This window comes from Polyodon spathula, chromosome 39 (genome assembly GCF_017654505.1).
Source record: "Polyodon spathula isolate WHYD16114869_AA chromosome 39, ASM1765450v1, whole genome shotgun sequence".
In the NCBI taxonomy this organism is placed as follows: domain Eukaryota; kingdom Metazoa; phylum Chordata; class Actinopteri; order Acipenseriformes; family Polyodontidae; genus Polyodon; species Polyodon spathula.
In genome coordinates this window covers 439829-464363 of record NC_054572.1, presented here as the reverse complement: position 1 = coordinate 464363, position 24535 = coordinate 439829, and the positions used below count along the sequence as shown (strand labels likewise).

The 24535-nt window shown below is 43.9% G+C and overlaps 1 protein-coding gene across 2 annotated transcripts in view; it reads left to right on the top strand.

Moving 5' to 3' along the window:
* Positions 1–24535, top strand: part of LOC121304623 (contactin-2-like) — a 30629-nt gene that overhangs the window by 2147 nt on the left and 3947 nt on the right. The window contains exons 2-21 of one of the 2 annotated variants that reach the window (XM_041235853.1): positions 4814–4926; positions 11517–11655; positions 12196–12371; positions 12863–12958; positions 13152–13364; positions 13492–13594; positions 13879–14060; positions 14263–14399; positions 15437–15566; positions 16016–16166; positions 16459–16586; positions 16988–17163; positions 17666–17786; positions 17903–18061; positions 18282–18431; positions 18893–18963; positions 19335–19569; positions 20718–20833; positions 23228–23414; positions 23848–23960. In XM_041235853.1, the coding sequence (XP_041091787.1) occupies positions 4869–4926; positions 11517–11655; positions 12196–12371; positions 12863–12958; positions 13152–13364; positions 13492–13594; positions 13879–14060; positions 14263–14399; positions 15437–15566; positions 16016–16166; positions 16459–16586; positions 16988–17163; positions 17666–17786; positions 17903–18061; positions 18282–18431; positions 18893–18963; positions 19335–19569; positions 20718–20833; positions 23228–23414; positions 23848–23960 (2841 nt within the window). In that variant the 5' untranslated portion in view covers positions 4814–4868. Of the gene's footprint in view, positions 1–4810; positions 4927–11516; positions 11656–12195; positions 12372–12862; positions 12959–13151; positions 13365–13491; positions 13595–13878; positions 14061–14262; positions 14400–15436; positions 15567–16015; positions 16167–16458; positions 16587–16987; positions 17164–17665; positions 17787–17902; positions 18062–18281; positions 18432–18892; positions 18964–19334; positions 19570–20717; positions 20834–23227; positions 23415–23847; positions 23961–24535 lie in introns of both variants that reach the window. The other variant, XM_041235852.1, reaches the window with a different exon arrangement.

Here is a 24535-nt window from a genome sequence, read left to right as displayed (position 1 = left end):
CAAGTGTAAGACTAATAAATACAGGCTAACTATCGATGGCCACTGCAGTTACATGGTATACTACATACTTTTGTTGCCTCGTCCTTTCTTCCCCCTCCTTTACCCTCTCCCTGCTCTTCTCTTCTTTCTTTGCTCCTCTCTCTGTGCTCACCCCCTCTCCTCTCCCTCTCCCCCTCTCTTCTTTGCTCTTTCTCAGTACCCCCCTGACTGTCATCATATGGGAAGTGGTCTGGGTATTGTCAAGTTGCTGGGCTCAGCAGCTCTTGTTTTCGCTGAGATCAGGCTGGGTTGCTCCTAGCAGCTGTGTTCGGTCCTGTGCTCAGGCAACGCTATTGATTTTCACCTTCGAAAGCTGCCTACGCTCCCGTTTGGGGTCTATTAAAAATACAAATATTTTGAAAGTCTAGGTAAACACATAATAACTGCCGTGCTATGTGATAGCTATCAATTCCACAGCATGGATACTTGTTCAAATATGGAGTCCCGTGAGATCAGAGAAGCATCATAACCCATCTGTGTTTAAAAGTACAGCATGTTGACCCTAATTACCGTTCAATGCAGCGGTCGTTTTCCATTGCACATTATTGAGCATATTTAAAACTGTAGACATATTCCCAAAGATTTAAGTGACATGTTTTTTAAATACATTTGAAAGAGCTGATCTGATTGATTGAAATTAATTAAGTTTGATTTTTACATAGCCGTTCTTCGACTGCTGTAGGTTTGTGTAAACTTTGTGAATAGCAACAAGCCCATATAAGTAGAGACTGCAAACAGAATGAACTCTTACAAATCTATTTTCGCTTTTGCCTTGATTAACGGAGCAAAACCAATATATTCATATATCATTTACTTAAATACTTTAATAAAATACAGGCTAAGTCTTCAGCATTTACATCCTATGTTGAAGATCTTCTGGTCTTTCTTTCTTGGTTTCTCTAATACAGCATTCCAAGCGCAGTAGGGCTCATGGTTTGGTTGCCCATAGACCACTGGAGTAAATGTAACTGCACCACAGGAAGGGTACCAGTGACCATGAGCACAAGAAAGTGGACCAGGGATACCACTGCTAGTGTAAATAAGAGATAAAGAAATGGATCTTAAACCCTTGGTTGGCATTATTTTAACAGGGAGGGGAGGGGAGGGGGGTGTGGGTTGTTAGTGCAAATGAGAGGTTAATGTATTAAATGACTGATTGTTTCCGGCTGGCTTTTCCTTGCATGCGTTTATTCCGAGCTCTCTAACACACAGACGCTCACACAAAGACGCACACAAGCTCAATGAGACACAGGACGTGGTTTCTCTGCTCTCTGCAGCCCCAGCACTCTCGGATTGGTTAGCACTTGCTGCAGCAGCAGTACCAGAAGCAAGCAGCTAAAGGACCTCATTCTACTCATGCCTCTGCTGCTGCCACCGCTGCCTGCAATCTGAGCTGCTTCACTTCACAACACTCAGCACTTTATTATTCTACACAAGGAGCGAGGGAGTAAGTGTTACTGACTTTCATTGAGAGAGAATAGCATATAGGTGGCAAGCAGTCACACTATGAGTGTGTGAATGTGTATGTGTTCAGTTAGACTGAAGATATTCGCCTGCTTGGCCTCTATTTTGTTATAGTTGTACATCAGTGTGTCAAAGCTGTTTGATTCAATTGGAAAGTTCTGTTTAAAGCACCTACCCCATATCCACTTTGGTCACTGCGTGTATAATTGTTTCCTATTCTTCAAAATTCAAATCTGTGTTTTCAAACTCTTAGCACGTCAATTTCTTGTACCCCACAGAGTTCAAATAAACAGTCAAAAATTTAATGAAATCATTGTGTCAAATGTATGACTAATTCAGTTTTAAATTATATAACATATATTTTGAGTTCACTCTCTAGGTTCACTATATGCATTGTAAAGCTATATATTTAAATGTATGACCCATATTCACCAGTATTAAATGTATATGTGCTCTCTCTATGGCACAGATTGTCTGCTTTATTTAGATTATATGTTTTAAGATGATCCACGAATATATAAATCATGAGAGAGAGAGCATAAAATCCATCAACTGTGTTGATAAAACAGGATATTCTTCTCAGCAGTAAAGATTTCAAAGCAACCGTCTTGGGCAAAAGCAAGAGGTTCAGAGGTTCGCAGTGATTAATAGTACAATGATAAGAATCATTTCCTAACGATAAGCTTTTGTTTGGTAGTTTTGTTTTTGAGAAATGTTTTCCCGCTGTGGATTTAAAGGGAATGTCAAAGCTGACCGACTTTCGCTTTGAACTCAAAAGAGTCCCACAAACGCACACTCACAGGCACTCAAACAGCACAAAGGGAGTTTTGAAACCTTTTTTGAAGTTCTGAAGTGGTGAGCTGATCGCCTCAGGGTGACAGGGCCACACTCCACGCCGACCCCCAGAGGTCAAGAGATGAAACTGCTTGACCATAATAGCTCTTTAATTCAGAGGAACGGGCTGCTCTGTCCTCCATACAGGAGCTATTGTCTGACTGGGACAGCCCCGCTCTTTATTAAGGGAGGGAGGGAGGGGGGGTCAGCTGAAGCTTGTAAGGGAGGAGTGGAGGGGGTAGGGCTGTGGGATGCACATGGAAAAGAACTCAGCTTTGCACTGAGCCTAACAATGCACCCAGCTGTGCGGTTATTTTACAGCAAATCATACCATGGTGTTATAACTGTGTGTTATAAGAGTGACTGTAAGAGGCAGCGGGTAAAATGCTCCTATATACATCCTTCACAGAATCCATGATTTAAACACTCAATCAATAAAATTGGAATAAATCTTACTTAGACTTGTTTTGTCCGCTGATGCAGACAGAAACCTGAAGCGAGTTTGGGAGAGGCATGTTAAACTAATACCTCCTCATCAGCCATTTCAGTGAAACTGTAGCAAATAAAGATCATTTCTTTGTTGTATTTCTGTGGAGTTACTATAATAGCCGCTACTGCAGACTTCGGTGTGGCTAGGGCTGGTTTTCGGCTTCATGCAGTCCATAAATCTTACATCTTCCCGTTTTCATGGCTACAGTGACATGTGAAAATGCACGTATTGATTACGTATTTATCATGTATTCGTCATTTGTGTCTTTACAAGTGATCAACACCCATTGGCAATCTCTCTCTTTCATTTGGGCAAACAACTCTGCTTTCGTGTTACAGTAAAGTTAGCTAACTTTAAAAAAAAAAAAAAAAAACTTTTTACAAGGACTTTCAAGATCAATTATTCATTTAAAAAATAAACCTTGGTTTCATATACAAGAGTTGAAACAATACCCCCTGTGCAGCAGTGACTCAGGGAGGGGTTATCAGAAGGCTATCAGGGTCTAAAAGAAAAAAATTGCTGCAGGCTTTGTTGCTTTCTTTACAGTTGGGGATGGGGTGTATAATTTCATGAAATATTAACTATATTGACTAGACCACACACAGACAGGAGCAGTGAATTAGCCCGGACAGTGAGCAGAGGGATCTCCACAGGGATCCTTAGCCACTGAAACAGAAATCCCATTGCTGTTAACTCCAGAGATTCTCTCTTGAAGCTGTATTACTTTACAATTACTGGAAGAAGAAAAATAATCCCTGTAATAAAACATATACAGAGTGTAGTAGATGGCAGACGGGGGGTGGGGTGATAATGTCATTGTGTAGAAGAGGTCGATGGAAATGGATATAGGGGGATTCAAGAAGCAGGATAAAGAAGTAACACAGTATTTGGTGGTCTAGATTTTAGGCTTGGCTTCAGTGGTTTAACAGATTAAATGTGTCCATCTTCAAACATTTGAAACTGCACTCAAAGATTAAAGAATATGCTAGGGAAACCGTTCGGGAAATGTTTCCACTTGGCATTTATTATAGTTTCTGATAGCTTTAGCAGAGAAGAATGGATCCTATATTTGTGTATGGGGAGGGTACAAAGCCAGGAAGTCATATTTTAATGGGACCCTAAAAAATCGCTCCAGGGGAGAGCAAGAGCAGAGTTGAGATAAAGGACAGCATTATTGCCAGTTCTGTTTCTAGGAAGTGGACATCCTTGGTCTATAGCACAAGTGTGGATGTCGGGACTGTTCAATTTAGAACTGAAATGAACAATCTGCCAGTTGTGTGGTGGGAACTCTGCCATGTACAGACCCAAGGAAATCGAGGAAGACCTTTCAGTAACTCCATACACATTACAATGGAATAGTTAATCAAGTTCTCTAATGCTTTAGAGTTGAATGAGCTGTGGTTTGTTTGGGGGGAAGCTAAGCTGCACTTTGGAGAGTAGCTTCCGTAGCTGAGGGTAAGCAGTTCTGTACTGGAAGACCTCTAACAGAGCTCAAGAACCTATAGTCTGAAGCCTTTTCCTCTTTTATGTTTTTTCATTCCATTTTAAACATATTGGGCTCAAACGTTTTAACTCCAAATCATCAAACACACTCAAAAAAGATATAACTTAGATAATGTTGTGGCTTATGGGCATTCTGATGGTGTTTATAATGAATTATGTTTATTTGGAGACAAATCCATTTAACAAAAAAGGGTTGTTTAGCAAAAGAAAACGACACTCCCGGTATTCTACTTGCTAACTACTATTCTAACTACTGCAGAGCAGATTCATTGCTCAGATTGAAGGCAGATGGTTTTTTTGCACAAGGCACAGGAAAGGAGTCCTTTTTCCTTTTTGGACTTGGGAATATTAAGAATGGTAAGTGGAATGATGTAGTTGGAGCGCTTCTTGGAGCTGTTTAGTTAAGCACCAGACTGCCTCCTTGTAGTAATAGACCTGTATAAATGATCCTAAAGATGTTTTTCTTTCTCTCTGTCACAGCAGACCCTGTGCGTGACTGGTTTCCATGCAGAGGAGCGGTCGTCTCTTCTGATTCAGAATGGGGCGTCTGTCTAATCTGGTCGCTCTCGTGTCATTGACCCTCAGCCATGCCACTGGTAAGAGTCTCGTCGTTCGCTCGCTTCTCCAGTCAGGAGCAGTTTTGTTGAAATAAAGATGTGATGCTAACGTGCAATGTGTATCTGGGGGATGGGGAGACAGTGGGGGGCTGGGGGGATTTGGAAAAACTATTAAAAATGAACACTGTTATTGTAGGTCAGCAGGCAAAGGGAATGTGTGTTTTTTTTTTTTTTTAGTAAATGACGAGACACTTATAAAAGATTGATGGCACAGAGCGTGCTGCTCGTTTTTGACTGAAAGCCCCCGACTCACCCCTGCTGTAAGACACAGAAAGACAAAACTATAGCAGCAATTTTAAAAAGCAGCCTTCTGTAAGTTTAGTTTGTTTTACTTTTCTCTTGATAAAACAAAACAAAAGAAAAACCTAAGTAAACCATATTTGTGTGAATTTATATAAACATTTATATACATGAATTCCACAGATAAATGAGGGTCGTTGCGTGTGAACAGAATGCATGAATAAAACACAGGAACTAGTCATTTTTACTTCTTACATTAATAGCACGCATAGAAACAAGTGTTATATTTTTCACAAGTTTTTGTTTTTAAAACAATTCCCTGCTGCTAGCCATTCTTTTGAACCTTGAGAAAGACTCCACATCCTTCTGCAGTTCTTAATAAATGAATTATTGCTTCTCTAGTGCGCTGTTGTGACCTATGCTGGTTTTAGGCTGACGTGTGTGTGTGCACCACGGGCATTAAGTCTACATTAGCAATAATTTACTGCATGTTGGAGACAACATGACAGGGATCAGAGGATAAATGAAGTCTCAGTAGAATGAGGTGCAGATAAATGAGCTATTGTTGTTTAAGTATTCAGGTTATCTTTTCAGAATTACTGCATAACATCATCTTGCTGATCTAAATTTGTATTTAACAAGGATCATATGAACGGATTGTTTTGTATTCTGACATGACCCATCTCTACCTTAGGGGGTGGGGTGGATCATGTTGAAGAGCAGTTGGATCCATTCCTCTTTTACTGGGAGTGTAGCGAGACAACTGATATTGCTGCCTGTACAAACTGGGGGCTAATTTTTAGCACTATGCAAGTCTTATTCCCATCCCTGATCTTTTATAGGCACATAACATATTTAACTTTTGTTCAGTGTCCAAAGTATCACATAGTGGTGACTTGGCACCATCCGGTGGTTCACGTAAGCAAATGCTACGGCATGCTGAGGCTGCAGCTCTCAGGCTGTGCAATGCCTCCAGACCAAGGTGTGGATGGAGGCTGTGTCACACTTCCTTTCTGATGCTAATAAAACTTAAGGCACAAGTTAATGCTAGATGTGGTCTCCTCACTATATACCAGCCTTCAATCAGTTTATGGGATCAACTAATGTATTTTAAATCATTTAGCAGACACTTATCCAAAAGCAACTCGAGGTGAACAAAATGCAAAGTCAATTACAAGAACCATTTCTCTCATCTGGGGGGGGGATTTTCTATAAAGACAGGAGGGGGTGGCTATTCAGGCAACTGAATGGTCCAGAGTAGCTAATAGCTCAACTGAACTAAATTCAGCCCAGTTGATAAATTGGTTTATTTAAAAAACATTTCAGGAGGAAGGACAAAATAAAGCACAAGGTAGAATGTCAAAACATTTATTCAGTCATGATAATCCAAAACACAGGAGAACTGCATCTCCTGTTATCACCTGAAGAGAAGTGATCAGTATTAGAAATGCAAGCAGAAGGGCAATACAAAACAATTGAATGCTTAACCTCCAAAAAGGTCAAATAGCGTGTAGGGCATCAGACAAACTCCGGGTTTAAAAATGTCAGTAAAACCATGTCACATCCTCAATGTGATTTTAAATCTACTTTGCTTGTTCCCATATTACATGGTAGACACTCCAATAGAGTGGAAACAAACCACAATGTTTAATAAACCCCCATACCAGTTCTCTGCAGACAGCACCCTCCACTCATCCACCTCTCCAAAGTGACCAGGCTCCCCAGCCCCCTCATAGTTCTCAGGGTCACTGTGCTCTGCCACCTTGGTGTAAGCATAGGTCTCTTCCGAATGCTGGATAGGATCATGATCTTCCCTGCCTTCTGCCTCAACATCCAAAAGCCCGTTATGGCCCTTCTCAAACACATGGTCCCCCTGGAGACAGGGCCTCCCGATCCTCTTTGGCCACGCCTTTGTAAGACAGAAAGGCCTCCTCCAGTTCACTAATAGCTGCGCTGGTCTTTCTCTCCCCGTCATCTCCTCCCTGCTTCTCAATTACCAGCAGGGCATCACTGCTTGTGGTGCTTTTTTTGTGGTGCAGTCTTTGGGTTGCCATGCACTTCATGCAAGCGCCACACTTCCAACACATGCTAGCAATAGTTTCAGGAAGTGTGAACATGGCATTGGTGTCTGTTACAGAAGAAACAGAAATTGCATTGGAAGAAATCCAGGCAATCGTGAAGTAGATTACTGGGTGCCAACAGGGGTGTGTTGAAACGCAGTATAGGGATTAGCAGGTACAAAGGGAAACCTACCAAAGGGGACAACGCATTGAACTGGAAAACAAAGAAATTGATTGTATTCTTGGTTCTGGGAGGCACAGAATGGGAGCTACAGGTTTCATACTTGCTGTCCACCATACACCTGGAAAAGGGAGGAGGTGCAATTACAGAGTGTGTGGGTTCTTAAACCTAGAACAGGACATTAAAAAAGGAATTTAAGCCCTGCTATATTTATTTAACATGGGATGTCATTGCTGTGGTGTGTTGAGGTAATGCAACTCCAGAATCAAGTCACTCCCAAGTCATTACCTTGCAACATGCTACACCAAAGCCACGTACTACAGCTTTAAAAGTTGTAGATTCGCCTGCCTCTGAAATTCTAGTTCATGCAAAGTTAACTGCAAGCATCCCTGTGAAGCATTACCAGCAAGCAGTGGATTTAGAACAGCTGACCTCCACAGAAGCTCCACCAGAGCAGCATCCAGGTTTCAGTAGAATAAGCAACAGTCTTATAATAGTAAGATAGTCGTGTTTTCAATGCAACATGCCTCTTGGATATTAGCTTCTTTAAACAGCTGTAAAAACCAGGGTTAAAGTCTGCTTTCACTACATAATCAGAAAGAGGTTTCTTACCTATAGTAACGACACTGAAGGGGTACAATGAGTGGCATAGATCTCCGAATTGTACTGTTGTGGACAGATGGGACGTATTTAAGGATGTTCTTGTAGACCAATTGCCCAGCTTCCACCTTGAAGGTGGTATAGAAAGAGAACATGAAATAAATTGTTACATCAGAAAGCAGATCAGTACTTTATCAGAAGTACCCGACACAGATAAAATAAAATTATGCATGGTTTTTAAAAAGCCACCCCACACAATCCGATGAACCTGTTGCTTGTAACAATTTTAAAGTAAAGAAAGAACTGTCTCCAGCATGGCATACTCACAGACACTTGGGTTCCACATGCTTTCAGGCCGTATGTAAAAGAGAAGATACCCGCTAGAGACTCCATTGCTTCTGCAACCGGTCCCCAGAGTCAGCTGGCCCGATTTATACTTGAACCCGTACATGTCAGTTCGTACCCTCAGGTACATTGTGCTTCCATTGCACAACACGTGGACCGCTGCTGCAAGGCTAATGGGTAGCGGCCGGGGAACTGCAGTAGGCTTGGAATTCATAACCCTTCGGAGCTCAGGCGGCATGGGCGCGTGGACAGGGATCACCCGAGGGCTAAGCAGCTTGAAAGGAAAGGGAGTGACGGCACTGGGATGCCATAAAGGTGGAAAAAACCTTACAGGGTAAGGCCTTGATGGCACTGGACGTTGGACCAAAACGTTCTCCTCGCCGTGCGTCCCAGCAAGAGGGTCGGGCTCCTCGCCGTGCGTCCCAGCAAGAGGGTCGGGCTCCTCGCCGTGCGTCCCAGCAAGAGGGTCGGGCTCCTCGCCGTGCGTCCCAGCAAGAGGGTCGGGCTCCTCGCCGTGCGTCCCAGCAAGAGGGTCGGGCTCCTCGCCGTGCGTCCCAGCAAGAGGGTCGGGCTCCTCGCCGTGCGTCCCAGCAAGAGGGTCGGGCTCCTCGCCGTGCGTCCCAGCAAGAGGGTCGGGCTCCTCGCCGTGCGTCCCAGCAAGAGGGTCGGGCTCCTCGCCGTGCGTCCCCGCAAGAGGGTCGGGCTCCTCGCCGTGCAACCCTGTTTCGATGTGATCCTAGGTTGGCCCGGACTAAACTCGTTTTCTTCGCTGTACGTCTCTGTTTCGCCGTGCCCCGCAGAACTCTGCGAAGGGAAAATACCTGCAACAAAAAAGCAGGAGAAAAGGAGAAAAAGCTGCATCGCCGATGGAATGGAGCTGCGTAATGACCGGGCCGCTCGCCAGCACCGGTCAAAAAACTCCATTATACACATAGCAAGAACCGAAGAGATACCTTATCTTTGCCCGACCACACTATTATAGCGCTGCCCATTAACAATAATCACCTGTGAACAATGCCAGCTAATTACCCCTGTAGTCAAATGCGACGATCACCTCTAACACCTTCACTGGACTCCCGTTAAATGACAGTTAAACCAGGTGATTTTTCTTGAGAACAAATGTTACCCTTCCTCTCATTCAATCACTTCCAATTACTGGTCCCAACATTTTTCTCCAAAACTTTAAAAAACAAGTCCCGATTTCCAAGTGCGCCAAATAGCACTCGTTACAGAAACACTCGGCAGTCATATTAAAAATATGGGTGCAGAATAATATTGTGAGTCTAGGTTTCCATATTAAATAAAATAAATATTCAAAATGATATCAATTAAATTGTACATGATATGTTTTCTTTACTTTATATATTATACTAAAATGTGTGTTTTCACATCTGAATTAATATTTGTCTTCCATGTTTACCAGTTTCAAAATGCTTCAGATGGTGATATTTTCTGAAAATAGTTTTTAAATGGACATATAGACAATATATACTTAAGCATGTGTATTGTGATTTGTATTTAATTTGAAAGGAGTATATAAGATTCTAAAAAATGCTTTACTGAATCGTATTCAGTTTTACAGCGAGTTGTAAACGGCAAAGTTGACAGTAGCACTTAGTGAACCCTACTATATTTAAATAAGGAGCATGCTTAAAATTAAAAAAAAAAAAAAAAAACACTGGATATTTTTAAAACTATTTTATATGTGTGTGTCCCTGTTCTTAGCTTTGGAAATAGAGTCACCCCAGTGATACCCGTTATTTAATGTGCTTGCTGTAGTTCATCAACACCTTGTAGTGCAAACTATAAAGTGCGTTACACTGTTTTGTTTAAGTTTGTGGTCAGAAGGAGCTCTTAGTGCGTTGAATACACTATTGTGTTTTGTCTCGCATTGGTACAGTGACACGGTTTTTTTTAACCTCGGTAATATTAATAGTTGCGCCCCTGCACAGCTTATTCTTGACACATCTGCAGAGTTCTATCATCAAGGGTTACCTGTTTAATACTGCAAGAACCAGATCCTTTCAGTGCCATTCATATAAATATACCGTATCTACTGTGTCTATCTATCTAGCTCTTTATCTGGAGATAATAGCTTTCAGTAAGAAATCATTCAAATGATTTGAGTGTTCTCAAAACTACCCGTTTTGACATGTTCTTGGGAGAACTTGTTTTTACTGAAAAGTAAATGGTATGTAAATCAGAAGAGCTGTGTGTGTTACAGCTGTCAGATCAGGACTTCAGCAACACTGAGCATGCGAGCTGCAGCATGCTCTGTTCCATGTATTACCACTGTACACAATTAGAGTTGTGTAAACATGCCGAGTTCATTGCAGTCATGGTCTGCATAGATTAACCATTCAGCAGAATGAGGCAACAAACAAGAGAGTACAGACACAACAACCCTGGTTGTAATGGGGTAGGGCTCAGATTTTCAACAGCAGTTTAAGATTGCGAATAGTTACTGGTACACCTGGTGGTCGCTGTTGGAAACATCGGTACTTGAGATGAAATGGTTAAAAACCACTGATTTAGATTAATGGTTTCTGCCACAGTACAGTCATTATAATGTTTGTTATTATGTGTGATGTTTTGCACTGCATTGTGGTAGCGTGGGATTCTTAATCTGTCCCCCATGGCAGCTTGGAGAGACCTTGAGCACTGGTCTGAGGGGTTCATTATTCACACAGTTTCTCTGTTTCCTATTGCACTGTGATAGGCAGTTCAGAATACCCCCCCCCCCCCCCCCCCCCCCACCCCCCCCCCACACCCCCCCCCCCCACCCCCCCCCCCACCCCCCCCCCCCCCACCCCCCCCCCCCCCCCCAACCCCCCCCCCCCCCCCCCCCCCACCTCTCCCCCCACCCCCCCCCCCCCCCCCCCCCCCCCCCCCCCCCCCCCCCCCCCTCTTTCTTTTGTAAAAAGCACAAATACTCTAGTGGTCGAAAGAACAACCTCCCATACAAAATATCCCAGTTCCATATTGAGCACCTCTCCAGAAGACTCATGAATCTCACAAAACCAGTATAAAAAACACTTTGCAGAAGCAGAAAACTACAAACAGGTGCCCCTTTCAAGCACGGAGCGATTCTTTTTAGTAAAATGTACAGGCAAACAGAACTCTTCTGGTTTTCTCTGTTCCAGTGCAAGGCATCTCGACGGGGTCCAGCTATGGGCCAGTGTTCGAAGAGCAGCCCTCCAGTGTTCTCTACCCAGAGGGTTCGGCCGAGGAGAAGGTGACACTCTCCTGCAGAGCCAGAGCCAACCCCTCAGCCTCATACAGGTGAGTTATCGTGTCCCGTTATAGAGGCTCCACAGTTTGGTACATGTTGCAGAGTGTTTTTTAACTGCTATTTGTCTAGACTAGAAACCTAATATATACTTACTTTATAAAGGAGGCATGGGCATTCATTTCTACAGTATAGTAGGACTTTGTTTTAATTGGAGAGATTGTCCTGATTATTGCTGCAGGAATCGATTATTTGGAGCTCTCCACAGAAATCAGGTGCTGACAATTAGGTGAGGGGTGGTTGATGTTGACCTGGCTAATTTACCAAGCAGCTGTTTCTTCTGTTGTTTCACTTGGAAAGGTAAATTCACCCAATCCATACCTGTGGAGAGCTTGATCGAATAATGGGTTTGTGCAGCTCTAGACTTGATCAAGAGAGATCTTACATCGTCTGCTCCTTGTGGTTAGCTGCTCTTTAGATTAAGCTAGTTGCAAGGTTGGGGATGCGCACACTTGCATGCATATACTGAGTCATAGTTATTGCGCATAGCGTTATACACTATAGTGCAAAAGTGACGTGAGCACCACCTGCAGGTGGAAGATGAACGGCACAGATCTGCGCTTGGACTCAGACCCGCGCTACAGCCTGATGGCAGGTAACCTTGTGATAAGCACCCCAATGGGTGCCCGGGACAGTGGCTCCTACCAGTGCCTTGCCACCAACCCCAGCGGCACGGTCATCAGCAGAGAGGCCCTGCTCCGATTCGGCTGTGAGTGTCGCACCCGCTTTCCAGAGAGCCTCTTATCTTTCCAGATTCAGAATCATGGTTTCTAAAGCAGCCATTCTGCATTGCTGGTAAATGTATCATATTTGAGGGTTTCCACTGCTCTTCAGGGATGGCTTGTTTCTTAAAATATGCCTCCATTCAGCATTGGTTTATCAATCTCAATACATGTTGGAGAAAGCTATTGCATATTGAATTAACTGTATACAGTAATTTTCTAAATATAATATAAAATAAATATAACCTGCACCCTTTGTATAATGCAGATGACTGATAAGTCTAGGGTTACATGCCTTGTATAATGTGCATCCAATCAAAGATACCACAGTATATTATGTATAATATTACAACATATAAAATAACCTGCAACATATTGCATGAATGTACTATAGTCTGAAAATTAAGGATGGGATTTATTACTGTGCAGCCTTGTCAAAATGTATTCATACACCCCTTCCCCCTTTTTTATTTTTTAGACCTCCATGAATTTTCTCCAGACGAACGAAGCCCTCTGACGGTTAACGAGGGGATGGGATTCACCATACCTTGCAACCCACCCCAACACTATCCGGGTAACCTGTCTGGGTGGACATGTCTAAATACTCAATCAAATATAATGCTACACATATGAAGGAAATAAACTGCTTTGGGACTGTTTCTTAGAAGACTATCTTGTGCCGACTTAGCTGCCTGTCTCTTAGTTAGGTCCTATTTTTTGTATTTAATAAACTTCCTCTCCTCTTTCTCTTTTTCTTCCTCTTCAAGGCCTCTCCTATCGCTGGCTGCAGAAGGAATTCCCGGAGTTTGTGCCAGCTGGGAACGGCCGCTGGTTTGTCTCCCAGGTGACGGGTAACCTATATGTGGCTAGGGCGGATCTTCAGGATGCAGGCAACTACTCCTGCTTCGCCACGAGCCGCATTGACTTCATCACCAAGAGTGTGTTCAGCAAAGCCACGCTGCTCAGAGTCAACAGCGACAGTGAGAACACATTCCCTTATTGTAACATACACCCATCGTCTTTGACTTGAGTTCCAGCTGAGACTGACTTTTGTAAAGCTGCAGCATAACCTCTCATCCCCCTCTGTCTCTCTATCTCTCTCTCCAGCCAGCCATAGAAAATACAGCCCCAGCATTAAGGTGCGCTTCCCTTCCGAGACCTATGCCCTGGCTGGGCAGACCGCACAACTAGAGTGCTTCGCCTATGGCAAGTAAGGGCCGCTATTGGTTCATTCTACCACATTGTGATTTGCTGCAGTACCCATAATGTCTAGATGGATGGGTGCTGTATATAATATATTTTACACAACAATCACCAGGAATTCAGAACATTGAAATAGGACTGATCTGTTTAGCCAGACCATTCCCTCGCACTCACTCTCTTGCCCAGCCCTATCTCCCCACTTCTCTCTCACATTCCCCTGCTCTCCTTCCCTATTGCCACTCTTTTTCTCTTACACAAAGAGCCTTCCTCACTGTTGCGAATCTCCCCCAGCCCAGAACCGGAGCTACAGTGGCGGAAGGTGGACGGTTCTCTTCCCACCAAGGCCCTCCCCACAGCCAGGAAACCCATCCTGCAGATCCCCGAGCTGGGCTTCGAGGATGAAGGAGTATACGAGTGCGAGGCCAAGAACTCAGAGGGCCAGGTCAGCTACCAGGGCAGAATCACCGTTCAAGGTAACAGAACCTGGGAGGACACGGGTTCAAAACTACATCCTAATGAATCATACAAAAGACTTGTTATTCAATTCTGTTATTAAATGTTAACTCCTTGATGGGGGTGCAGAGTTACTAACCCACAAGCTTCAGGTTTTCGTACCACACTAGTATTTGAGTTGGTGGAATATTGGTGTCCCTGACATTTGCCCTCTCCCCCAAGCCCAACCAGAGTGGTTGCAGGTGATGAGTGACACAGAAGTGGAGATTGCCTCTCAGTTGCGCTGGAGCTGCGCGGCTGCAGGAAAACCTAGACCCTCAATGCGGTGGCTCCACAACAGGCTGCCCCTGAGCTCACAGGTACGCAATCAGGTGTGCTGAATACAAACACTGCTGACCATTGTGAAGTCTTCACAATAACATGGGTTAAACATGATATCTGGTGGCAATGAATATAACTGCTATGAATCCATTATCCGTTTATTGCTAATTTTATAGCATTCAAATTGTGCTTTTTGATTCAGAACAAAAAGTTGGGGGATACAGAATGCGTATGTGTGGCAAAGTGGTAATTAGTAAAGCAGGTGACGTGCAGGTGGAGTAATTCAACAAGAAAAGACAACAAAGTGCTGGTGAAATGGTTTCTGTTCTATTTGTAATCCAAATGGTCTGATGACCCAACAGTAAATAACAGGAGGACTGGCAGTACACAGCCTGTGTTTTGCACAGGGAATAATGATCAGTTGCAGTGCCATAAACAATAAGAAACAATAGTCCAGTACAAACACACACGAGATACAAACACCGTCACCAGTCCAAAGTGCGTGCTGTAGTGCTCGCTGTGAAGTACAGTTTATCTGTGATGCAATGTGCAGGATTGTCCGGGTTTAGTGCTGGCCGTGGGCAACAGCTCTGGATCGTGTTAGCTGTCTATTCTTAATAAACAAACAAACAATAAGTTTTAGACAGACAGACAAAACCAAAAAAACACTCACGGTAATAATCACAGTATCCGTCCATTCGGTTCTTTGCATAACCATCACAAGGAACAGATCACCTCACTACGTCCTCTTTATATACTGTCAACCATGACCCCTTGGTTAGTGAGCATACCCGCTCCTCCAATCCACAGGTGCCACACCGTTAACCTTCTGGGTCAATGATTTAGTGTACCGTAGCTCAGTTCCCTTTCTAGATGGCCGACTTCCGCCTAACCCTGGGAATGAACTGTCGGACCATCCAATCCTGGGTACCCTCTTCCCTTTACACAATGCCCTCACAGGTCAGGAAGGAGATCTACCACCAAGAATCATTCGATCTCTGTCACAGTATGTAATAGACTATGAGGTTGAGGTCTCAACATTCATAGTTCATCCCTCTTTGCAATCTTCTCCCAGGATCGTATTGAAGTGAACAATGGAGAGCTGAGGATCTCTGGCCTGACCATGGGGGATTCTGGGATGTACCAGTGCGTGGCAGAAAACAAACATGGCACCATCTACGCCAACGCCGAGCTGAGGGTGCAAGGTGAGAGGTGAAAGGGTAAAACCTGTAGAAGGGATGTGTCTCCAGAGTGACCTTTACTCCCTATCCAGCAGGAGCTTCCATAGAGGCTGATACTTGCTCATTATTTTGCTAGTTCATTTTTCACCCATCTAATCTGTCATTACAATATTAAAACACGTCTCAGAAAGCTTCATGTAAAAACATCCGTCCATTACAATTCTTTTTCATTATAAAACTAAAAGCTTCTAAGAGACCTCCCCAACAATATTTAGTCTATTAAGTATTTCATAAAATGGCAATCTATTTTACAAAGCCAGGGATGTAATCTGTTGGATAATTAAAACAAAAACATTATAATTTACAAACGGTACCCATTATGGATTCTCTATAATCTGACATCCTGTGCTGGCTATCTGATTCACATTCATATTTGTTTTTCCTGTTGTTTCTCCCTGTTTCTCTGGCCGCAGTCCAGGCTCCTGATTTCCGGTTGAACCCGGTGCGACGGTTGATCCCGGCAGCACGGGGGGGCGAGGTTATGATCGAGTGTCTCCCACGAGCCGCACCCAAACCCGAAGTGTTCTGGAGCAGAGGCACTGAGCTTCTCACTAACAACAGCAGGTAACCCCAGCCCGTTCATTTCATGAGTAGATTCAATCTGAGGATCCACACTATCTACATAACATGGGTTCATCATGTCTGGAACACGTGACTGTGAATGAAGTGAAACGCGATTGCAAATCTGTTCAGTGTGAATCAGGCATAAGTGTGATGCTGCTCAATTTAAGTCATTCAGACAACTCTGGCTTCAATCAAAGTTTTCAAAGTTCTGCAAATGTGTTTAATTATTACAAGTTCCCGGGCACCTAAGAAATGGATTTCATACCTTTAAAAAGCGTGTCCCGGCTCGCAGGGTCACCATCACGGAGGACAACAGCCTCTGGATTCGGAATATCAGCCGTTCAGATGGGGGGAAGTACACCTGCTTCGCTGAGAACTTTCTGGGGAAAGCCAACAGCACCGGGATCCTCTCAGTCCGAGGTAGGACTGCCCTGCCCCTGTCAACCCAGGCCACTCCATCCCTACTCCCACTGCGAACACAGATACTGTATAACATACACCCTTATTAAAGATTACCATGGTAAAAGCATACAAGAACAAAGATGGAAATAAGACTCCCACTGTGTAGCAACGATCCATTCCTGGTTTTACTGGGAGTTTAATAAGACACTCCTGAGATTGATACCTAACACTGTGGCTAATCAAGCTTGTTTTAAAACCTGGGATGGGTGAAATTCATATGTAATAAGAGTCTTATTTCCATCTCTGCAAAAACATCGTAAAGCATAAGCAAGGCCGGTAAAGTTGCAAAACTACTTCCACCACTGGCCGATAAATGGTCTCGTTGTCCCTGTTGACATCTCTCCATTTATCCCATGCAGATGGCACTAAGATCACTCTGGCCCCCTCCAACGCTGACATCAACCAGGGTGAGAATGTCACGCTCCAGTGCCACGCATCACATGACCCCACCATGGACCTGACCTTCACCTGGGCGCTGAACGGCTTTCCTCTGGACATGGAGCAGGCCGGCGGGCACTATCAGCGCGCCACAACAGTGAGCCATCACACTCTGCTTTCTTTCATTGCTTTTCTGATGTTATTATGTGTCCGAAACTGTGCTCTTGGTGCGAGTGTCCGTGAAGTGCTGGTGGTGACCCGTTGTGCTGTGCTGCGCAGTGAGATGATGAATTGGGTATGCGCTGGCTCCCTGGCTGCAGCTCCGGTCTTCGTTTTGCTCTGCTGCTTAGTCATCCACTCAGCGTAAAGCGGCGTACTTGCGTAGCTGCGTCCCTTTTGTACTACCCAACTCCTCCCTGCGTTCAGCTTGGTGTCCCGGTGTAACCAATCACTGCTTGACCCACAGCTGATCACTGACAGCTACGTGCCCCCATCAAGATTGCCTACTTCCTGTTTCCGCCCAAAGTCGACCCGTCTATGGGGATGCGTACTACCAACTTTACACAGCGCCCTTTCTGGTCGGGAGGAAGATTTACAACATTGATCCTTTCTGTCTTTATCACAGTCTGTTACTGAATTGTATTGAAATGTCTCCCCAGAAAGAAACTATCGGAGACCTACTTATTCTAAATGGCAAACTGAAGCATTCTGGGAGGTACACATGCACAGCCCAGACCGTGGTGGACAGCGCATCGGCCTCCGCGATGCTAGTTGTAAGAGGTAACGTATAGATTGGGAAGTGCAGTTTAATCGGATAGCACTTTGGCTTAGGTCCTAGTAATGGCATAAGTTGTATTTCTTGCCCTTAAAAAGAGTCTGGTTTTCACTTGGTGTAGGTCCTCCGGGTCCACCAGGGGGGGTAGTGGTGAAAAATATCAAGGAAACGGAGGTGGAGCTGAGGTGGAGCCGGGGGTATGATAACCACAGTCCCATTGGAAAGTACACCATCGAGTCCAGAACTGCACTGTCTGCGGACTGGAAGAAAATGCAGACTGGTGAGTCATATTAATCTTTACTTTGTTTTCGAGCTTCATGAGTTCACGTTACCTTATGCACACAGAACAGCTCCTCAAGCCATTCCTGGTCACAGGTCATTGATAGCGAAATACAGCAGCCTCTCAGAGTCTGATAGCACATCGTTAGTGTAAAACCATCCTATCTGATCGAGGATGAGATAAGGAAGTACCAATTACAGCGCTCTGTCCCGCCCCACAGACCTGCCGAATATTGAGGGTAATGCAGAGTCTGCCCGCGTCCTCAACCTCCTGCCCTGGATGGATTACGAGTTCCGGGTCATTGCCAGCAACATTCTGGGGAGTGGGGAGCCCAGCAGCCCTTCACACAGAATCCGCACCCGAGAGGCAGGTCCGTACAGCACATTGACCTGTCACCCGAAACTGTGGCCGAAACCTTTATTTATCCAGATGAGTCACTTGAGAACAAATGATCTTTTACAATGACGACCTGGCAAGAGGCTCACACCTTTTCCAAAGAGCAATGTGAAAGCAATTGAAAATTCAGTTTTTACTCCTAAATGACATTTATTTTCTTGTTACACTGGGCTATTGGACACAAACAATGGGGCTTTTTGAACCCAAGGCAAGTTGGAAAATCTAGACCAATATAACTACAAGTGAATTCATTATAGCCTGTGATTTCAGCTGATGGCCATGATAAAGTGACTTGCCTGTTAAACATATATATTGGGTAGGAAGAACAGTTGTGGTTAGGTTTGGGTACTTTTACAATGGGTTGGGCAGATACCAAATTTCAGAAGGGTGAGGGGTGAGGTAAGCAAGCTGAAGTGTTTGTGTTGATCTCCACAGCTCCCACTATCGCCCCCTCTGGATTGGGGGGCGGAGGCGGGGACAGGCATGAGCTCATCATCAGCTGGACTGTGAGTGTGTCTGCCAGCTTTACTCATCTATAATATTCCATGTGGAGTCGTTTGCATGCATATCCTGCAATAAAAAAACACATCATAGCAGATCCATAGCTTCTGCAGCCTGCCACCAAACCAAATGACTGCTTAGGCTGAAGTGATTCAGCAGCACTTAACTGACTGTCAAATTAAAAACAACAGGAAAACAGAGCAAGGAAAGAACAATGCTCTTGTCATATAATACTTATCCCTCGCTAGTATAAAATCCTCAGCCTCAAGAGTTTAGTTGCTCCCTGTGTGATTACCCTTTTTATTGCAGCTTAATTATGGTTTGCAATTTTTTGTTTAATGAAAATTAGAAACACTTTTTTTTTTCTAATCTGTAGCCAATGGCCCGCCAGTACCAGAATGGAGAGGCATTTGGCTACATCCTGGCATTCCGAAAGAAGGCAGACCGGGACTGGCGCCTGGAGAAAGTGGCCAACGTGGAATCTTCCCGCTTCATGTACCGCAATGAGACCACAACCCCGTACTGTCCCTTCGAGGTCAAGATCAAAGGATACAACCGCAAAGGAGAGGGCCCTTTCAGCCAAACTGTCATCATTTATTCTGCAGAGGAAGGTGAGCGCTGAGAGACTGGAGGAGGAGCATGGCCAAGATGCTGTAGAAAAAAATTATTTGTACGGGCTCCCGAGGGGCGCATCCAGTAAAAGCGCTCTGCGTGGAGTGCAGGATGTGCCCTATAGTCTGGAGATCACTGGTTCGAGTCCAGGTTATGCTATCGCCGAACGTGGCTGGGAGTTCCCAGGGGGCAGTGCACAATAGGTCGCCCGCCGCCTGGGTAGGGAGGATTCAGGTCGCAGGGTAATCTTCGGTTCACCGATCAACAGCGACTCCTGTGGCTGATTGGGCGAATGCGGCTCTGCTGTAGAAGCCACTCTGTGTTGTCCTCCGGCACTATGGGTCTGGTGGCTTCGCTGTAGACCTGCAGCGTGAAAAAAGACAGCTTGGCAGGACACGTTTCGGAGGACATGTGCGTCTGCCGCCGTTTTCCGAGTCGCCACGGGGGAGTTGCAGCGGTGAACCGGGATAAAAAATAATAATTGGGCATTCCAAATTGGAGAGAAAACTGGGGTAAAAATCATTGGCGACGACTAAATTAAAAAAAAGAAAAGAAAAAACTAATATATTGCTCAACCTTGTTGAGGGGTTTCCCACCAGACGGTGCCAATGAAATACACAGCAAAAAAAGAAATCAATATTTTTTTCGGCAGTCTATCCCCAGTTGTAAAAATAATGTGAGCTATAAAAATCAGACCAATGTCAAAATGTCTTTTGGGTCAAGCCATTGAACAATTTTATAACTAAGTCTTTTTTTAGTACTACAAATGTATTGTTTAATGTTTTTATAAAGGCAAAATGCAGATGATGACAAGCCAAAGCACATGGTCTTTAGGAGTACAATTGTCATCTTCCTGAGCCTCTTGCTCTTGGATGATAGCTTGCAACAGCTTGCCAGTTCATACAGTAAATTCACCAGGAACATCCTCACTTTGAATAGCATCATGCTGGATAATATTTCAAGCATCACGCTTGGGGACTGAATTCTGTGATGGAGACTTTAAAGTTAGCATTAAGTTAAAGGGTAAAATTGTGATTTAATTGTGGAAACATGGATGTCTCTAGAGAATCTGGCTCCGGAAGAATCAGAGAATTGTGTGTTAAATATGAATAGAAAATACATGCCAATCTCCCTCCGTTCGCCACAGAACCAACAGTGGCCCCCAGAAGAGTGAATGCCAGCAGCTTGTCCGCTTCCGAAATGCTGGTGTCCTGGGACCCAGTCCAGAACCTCTCCATCAATGGTGTACTTCGTGGATACGAGGTGAGGCACACAGTCATGGATTCATTCACTCATCTGTTGTCTGTTTAATGGCATTTATAATTGGTTATCCTGACCTAATGATAGATGACCACCTTATTCAAAACTGACATTCATTAGACTGTGTTAGATGGATGCTTCCTTTTTTTAGCAACAGTAGAACAGATTCCTGAACACCAAGCTGCCATTATTTGGCCTCATTGGTCACTACAGCTGTAACTGTACTATGTTTCCTATCTGTGCTTTTCTTTATAATGCTCAGATGTTTTTTTAAAGTTGAACCAGGGCAACTTCTCGTACTCCATAGAGTTCACGTAAACGGTTTTTAAAAAATGTAATTTAAAAAAAGGTGATGAAAGAGGATTTATGAAGTTAAAGCTTTGTGAATGGTTTGAGTTAAAAAGTAACCAGTTATCAATTCTATTGGCAAGATGTTTGGTTTTGTTTGTCTGTAGTTACGACCCATAATGTTTTATAGGAGTAATTTATTTGTTTGTTTGTTAACTTTTATTACCACTGGAACTGCACACAATTATACTCATTAAATCACGACCAGTGTGAAATTTGACAGGTCAGTTCTTGTTTTCAAAGCCTGAAAAAAAAAATTTGAGAACCTACAGCATCAAACTCAACTACTTGGGCCGAAATGTGTTCTGTTTTTGTTGATGGTGACCCTCACTAACCTGAGCTGTGCTGCTGTGTGATCGTTCCTTCATCTTCTTTATCACTGGGGGTGCCTATCAGGCACTGTCTGTGTCTTAGCATTTGGTTGCATGTTCTTGCAGCTAATGGTGGTTTTGGTATCTGTTTGGATCATGGTGTATTTGAGTGGGATAAGCTATTGAGCAAAAAACAGTGAGGTGCTTGTTAAAAAAAAACACTAGCTAATAAGCAGAGTTAAAAACTCCTTGAGGGAATTTCCAAAGACAGATTCAGTACAGTAATGAAAATAATTATGGAAACCCACTCATTAGGAGATCCTTGATAACTGGTTATTGATAAATCCTCACACCTATCTACCTACCTACCTATCTATCCAAACGATACCTTTATCACTTGTTTCACTCTGTTACACTCCTCCACTCCAAACCCTCCTACACAACTCACACCATTAATTCCTTTGTTCTTTAGTTCTATAGGGTGTGACCAGGCCACATTCCAACCTGTTCAATAAAACAATCACGCAGTTCATTTAAACAATTTAACAATCCCTAAACCAATTCAACCTTTAACTCCACCTGTGGCTTTGCCCAGGGAGCTCCAAATACACATTTCATAGTGTGCAGGGCCTCTGCCATGTCACACTTCCTGCCCCTGCTCTGCCACAATACATGCACGCATACATGGTGTACATTTTCTAAAAAGTGTTCAAATGACAGTTCATAATAATTATATATTACAATGCTGGCATCAGGGGTCGGTCACGTCAGCAGCAAGGCTGAGCGTGTGAGATCAAATACTGTAGAATCGTGTCCCTGATCAATAGCTGCAGGTGAAATAAAGCATGACCAATTATAAACTGTTCCAAGTAAAGAAGACCACCCCCACCACCACTTTGCTGCATGACATTTGGATAACAAGATCAGCTACAGTGCAGAGTACAAGGCTACATGGCAAGAGTGATTGAAGCAAAGAGGGAATGAAGGAGGCACAGCAGATAGCACCACAGTGTAAAGTGCAGCTGGAGTCCCACTGGATTCGTCTGCTGTTAAAGTCCAGCGGTTTAGTGCAGCTCATATTACCAAAGGTCGGGTCGGCTTTACATTCATGTATGAAAGAAGCTAATGCCAGACATGTGCTATGACAGCAAATTCATCAAAGGATGAAAAAGCAATATTATTAGCGATGCACAAGAATTAGTAGTATGGCATTGCAGAGGGATAATAGGATGGGATTGTAGATTTGCAAAAATGTTACAATGAGCCATTTCCAAGCACAATAACACACTTGAAGGCACAGGTCTTTTTGTGTGTTATTGTTTTAAATATAAAAACTGGCCAAAACATTGATATTTACAGTAAGTATTTCAGAGGTATAACTGAAGCCACTGATGCAAACATATTGGTGTAGCAATTTTTTTTTTTTACATTTTGAACGGTAGACATAGAAAGTGTCACCAGACCACTCCAAAGCATATTTATACTACCAAAATCCTGTGAACTCATATTCTTGGTTTCAAATACAGGGATGGGAATAAGACTCCCACTGCATAGCAGTTTGATCTGTTCCTGGTTTTACTACGGCTTGAGGTTGCTACCTATACACCTGTATTAAAAACTGGAATGGGTGAAACTGCTATGCAATAAGAGTCTCATTAACATCCTCGAAATATGTGAGACATGTATCAGTGCAGCTAGGGTGCATTTATTTTTCTTTTCGGTTACTGCGGTATTATAGATCCGTTACTGGAGGAAGAATGATAATGAGGCAGCTGCAGACCGAGTGAGGACGGCCGGGCTGGAGACCTCAGCACGAGTCTCAGGCTTGAGGCCTAGCACTTTGTACCACGTGGCGGTGCTGGCCTACAACAGTGCAGGGACTGGGCCCCCCAGTCCCACCACCGCCACTGCCACCAAGAAACCACGTAAGACAACCCCTGGGGGGGGGGGGGTTGAGGGTTAGGGTTAGGGTAGTGCTAGGGTTAGTGTTAGGATTAGGGTTGGGTTAGGATAAGGGTGATTGTTAAGGTTAGGGTGAGGGTGAAGGTGAGGTTAGGGTTATGGTTAGTTAGTGTCATGGTAACGGCGAGGGTGAGGGTGAGAATGAGGATGAGGGTGAAGGAGAGGTTAGGGTTAGGGATAGGATTAATTAGTGTCAGGGTGAGGGTGAGGATGATGGTTAGGGTAAGGGTTAAGATTATGGTTGGAGCTGGAGTTGGGGTTGGGGCTTGGTTTGTATTTTGGTTTGGTTGACGTTAGGGTGGAGGATGGAATCAAGTGCGTTGTTATAAAAAACAAGGTAAATACAAACACTCCACAGCAATGGTTTATTTCCCACCTTGCTCTGTGTGCGCGCAGCTCCCAGCCAGGAGCCTGGCAATGTTTCGTGGAAGTCTGACGGATCGTGGGTAACGGTGGCCTGGGATCCTGTCAAGGCACTGAAGAATGAGTCAGCCGTGATGGGATACAAGGTGAGTGAAAAACACTGCTTTCAGTATTTAAGAGAGCTTCCAAAATCAATAATACAGTAGAACTTTGGCCGATTTTGACACAGAGAAAAGAAAACAAATCTGTTTCTAAGCTGTGATGAACAAAGCTGAGTTTAAGTTTCATTATCACCATTCAGAGGGTAATTGCACTGATGATGTCTATGATAGGAAGACTCATAGGCCATTTACAAGAGTCGGAATCTGATAATGGTAATCAAACTAAGAGACATTGTGTGCTGTCTGTCTGTTTTTCATTCCAGATAACAAGGCGTCTTGCTCAGCCAAATTGTTCCCCTTCTTATCTGGAATGGGCTGGGTGCATTGGCTTCTGATAGCACCAGTCTGTGCCATGCTGCAGGACAGAGTGTGACACTGAGAAATGACAATACATTGCAATACAATGCATATATTTACAAAATGCAGCGCGCTGCCTAAAGGTGAAACTGTAATGTATTGAGACTACCTGTAGCTTCATTACTATGTTTAATTACCAGATCTGCTCCATAGTCCATACGTTACAGTCAGAATTGGAGAGGTTACCATAAAGTTACCATAGA